At 54.4% G+C, this 2,634-nt stretch overlaps 1 protein-coding gene across 1 annotated transcript in view; it reads left to right on the top strand.

The window, feature by feature from the left end:
- Positions 1–2,634, top strand: part of LOC104280936 (natural resistance-associated macrophage protein 2-like) — a gene marked incomplete at its 3' end in the record, with an annotated part of 6,400 nt that overhangs the window by 2,512 nt on the left and 1,254 nt on the right. Inside the window, 5 exon segments of the mRNA XM_009878752.1 lie at positions 1–74; positions 1,466–1,572; positions 2,220–2,290; positions 2,365–2,432; positions 2,557–2,634. The exon segment at positions 2,557–2,634 is cut by the window's right edge and continues 3 nt beyond it. Of these exon segments, the coding sequence (XP_009877054.1) occupies positions 1–74; positions 1,466–1,572; positions 2,220–2,290; positions 2,365–2,432; positions 2,557–2,634 (398 nt within the window).

The raw sequence follows: 2,634 nt of genomic DNA, 5'->3' as shown, positions 1-2,634 counted from the left end.
CGAGGCTGGGGGTGGTGACCGGGCTGCACCTCGCCGAAGTCTGCAACCGCCAGTACCCAAAGGGGAGGGCCCTTGTGGGCCGGAGACGCTTTTCGGGTCGTGCCATGGGCCTGGCTCGGCGCAGTTCTCTCACTGGCAGCTCGTGAGGGGTTGCTGCTGCCCGTTAAGTGCTGAAGAGAAAGTGCTTCAGCTGCCAAAAGATATTTTAGTTGTCGTGTCTTGCTTTACGGTCCAAGAAGCTTAAATTGGTTCCTTCTGGTTTGGCTCACGGTTGGAAGAAAGGCAGATTTAGGGAAGGATTTTAATTGCAGCCCTACCCGAGCACCAGCGAAGGGCTCGTTAAGAACACGGGCGGTTGGGAGGGCAGGTGGGGCCTTGCCCATCTTGGAAAAGGAAAGCAGCAAGGCAGGATGTCGGGCGAATTTCTCAGTGAATTGCCGACGGAGTCAGGAGTAAACCTCAGGATTTCACCTTTTTCTGAAATCCCTGTTGCTTCAATAAGCTCAAGGAATCACGAGGAGAGAAATTGCCCTTCAGAACAAGATCGTTCCAGGACTGTTAGATTGAAGAAATTCAGAAATCTTCACAGTTTGTGTAAGAAAGAGCCCTGAGTCTCATTCAGCTGCGGATGAGTAAGGCTGTGGGGACATTGGTGACGTCCCCAGCTCTGCACAGCTTGATGTTTCTCATCCGGCACCTGAGCCATTGTCATCAGTCTCACGAAATAGCGGAACACCATGTGAAATGTTCCATTTCCCCTCTGCTCTGCTCTGGTGAGGCCCCACCTGGAGCACAGCGTCCAGTTCTGGAGCCCAGAGTACAGAAAGGGCGTGGGTGTGCTGGAGCGGGTGCAGAGGAGGCCACGGAGATGATGAGAGGGCTGGAGAAGCTCTGCTCTGAGGACAGGACATAGGGCCACTGGATGGGAAGAGCTGGGGTTATGCAGCTCGGGGAAGAGAAGAGAAGGCTCCAGGTGACCTAACAGCCCCTGCCAGCCCATGAGAGGGGCCTGCAGGAAAGCTGGAGAAGGGCTTCTTCCGGGGGCCTGCAGGGACAGGACAAGGGGCAACGGCCTGAAACTGCAAGAGGGGACATTTAGGTTAGACAGAAGGAAGAAATTCTTCCCCCCGAGAGTGGTGAAGCCCTGGCACAGGTTGCCCAAGGAGGGTGTGGATGCCCCATCCCTGGAAGGGTTCAAGGCCAGGTTGGACGGGGCTTGGAGCAACCTGGGCAGGTGGGAGAGAGGTGTCCCTGCCCACAGCAGGGGCTGGAACCAGGTGATCTTTAAGATCCCTTCCAACCTTGACCAGTCTAGGATTTCCAGCGCCTCGGCACACGGAAACATCCAGTTTCGCTCTGAAATCCCTGAGCGCTGTGGCGGCAGCCCTGCGCTCATCAAGGAAAGGAAAGGGAGAAGCCCTTTGCCCTTTTTGTGATGGTTCTGAGTGTTGTTTTTTTTCTCCAGATTCCTCGGATTATCCTGTGGCTGATGGTGGAGCTCGCTATCATCGGATCGGACATGCAGGAAGTCATCGGCTCGGCGATCGCCATTAACCTCCTGTCCATGGGGAAGTAAGTCGGGTTTGTTGTCAGAGGGCAGCGGGAGCCGAGCGCTCCCCGCCAGCATTCCGAAAGCAATGCCGTGCCTGCCAAAAAAAAAATTAAAAAAACATCTATTTCCTAAAAATCTTCTGAAATAAGCTCTTTGTCAAAGGTGATTCATCGGGGCTGTGCCAGCTCTCAGATGACTCAGCCTTCGGCGCCGGTTTCTTTTTTTTTGGTGGGTTCTGGGTTTTTATTTTTGCTCTAACTGATCTGTGCCAAAATCGGGCTGCACCTTTCCTGGCAAATTTTATCTTCCTGATAAATCCTTGTCAGAAAGCTCTCCTCTTCAGCCCACAAACATAAGAGGAAGCTTCAGTTTTGTACCACGTACTGTTAAAAATCTCGCTCGCTCCTGGCGGTCTCAGCGCAGGCGTGGGATTTGCTTTCGGGATCAGGGGAGCGAGCTCTTGCCTGAGCTGTTTGTGCAGAAAACAACCCGGCGGCCCCTTGCCCTGGGAGCCAAACCTCGTGTCGGACTGCAAACAAACCCTTGGACTGTGCGGTTCCGTCCCCAAACGCTCTAAATAAAGAGATTTGGGGCGCGGTGACGCAGCTGGCGCAGGGGGTCGAAGTGTTTTTGTGAGCTGACGTCTGCTCACGTCTGTCTCTCGCAGGGTCCCGCTGTGGGGCGGTGTGCTCATCACCATCGCCGACACCTTCGTCTTCCTCTTCCTGGACAAATACGGTAATTTCTTCTCCAAAACCAAACCCAAGATTCACTTTTTCTCCATTTGCTGATGATCCTTTTCCTTCTCGCAGGCTTGCGCAAACTGGAAGCCTTCTTCGGGTTTCTCATTACCATCATGGCCCTGACTTTTGGATACGAGGTACCGGCTCTCGCTGCTGTCTGGGGGCGCGTTCCCCACCCCTGTGCCCAAACGGCGCCAAAACATGGGGAGGCAGATGCGTAAAAGTGCGAATGACTCCCATTCCTTTCGTTTCCGTGCCCAGTACATCACCGTGAAACCCGACCAGAGGCAGCTGCTGAAGGGGCTGTTCGTGCCGCAATGCGAGAACTGCGGCACGCCG

This window comes from Apaloderma vittatum, unplaced genomic scaffold (genome assembly GCF_000703405.1).
Source record: "Apaloderma vittatum isolate BGI_N311 unplaced genomic scaffold, ASM70340v1 scaffold29480, whole genome shotgun sequence".
Lineage (NCBI taxonomy): Eukaryota > Metazoa > Chordata > Aves > Trogoniformes > Trogonidae > Apaloderma > Apaloderma vittatum.
Note: the sequence above shows the minus strand (reverse complement) of the source record. Positions and strands in the feature narration are given on the sequence as shown.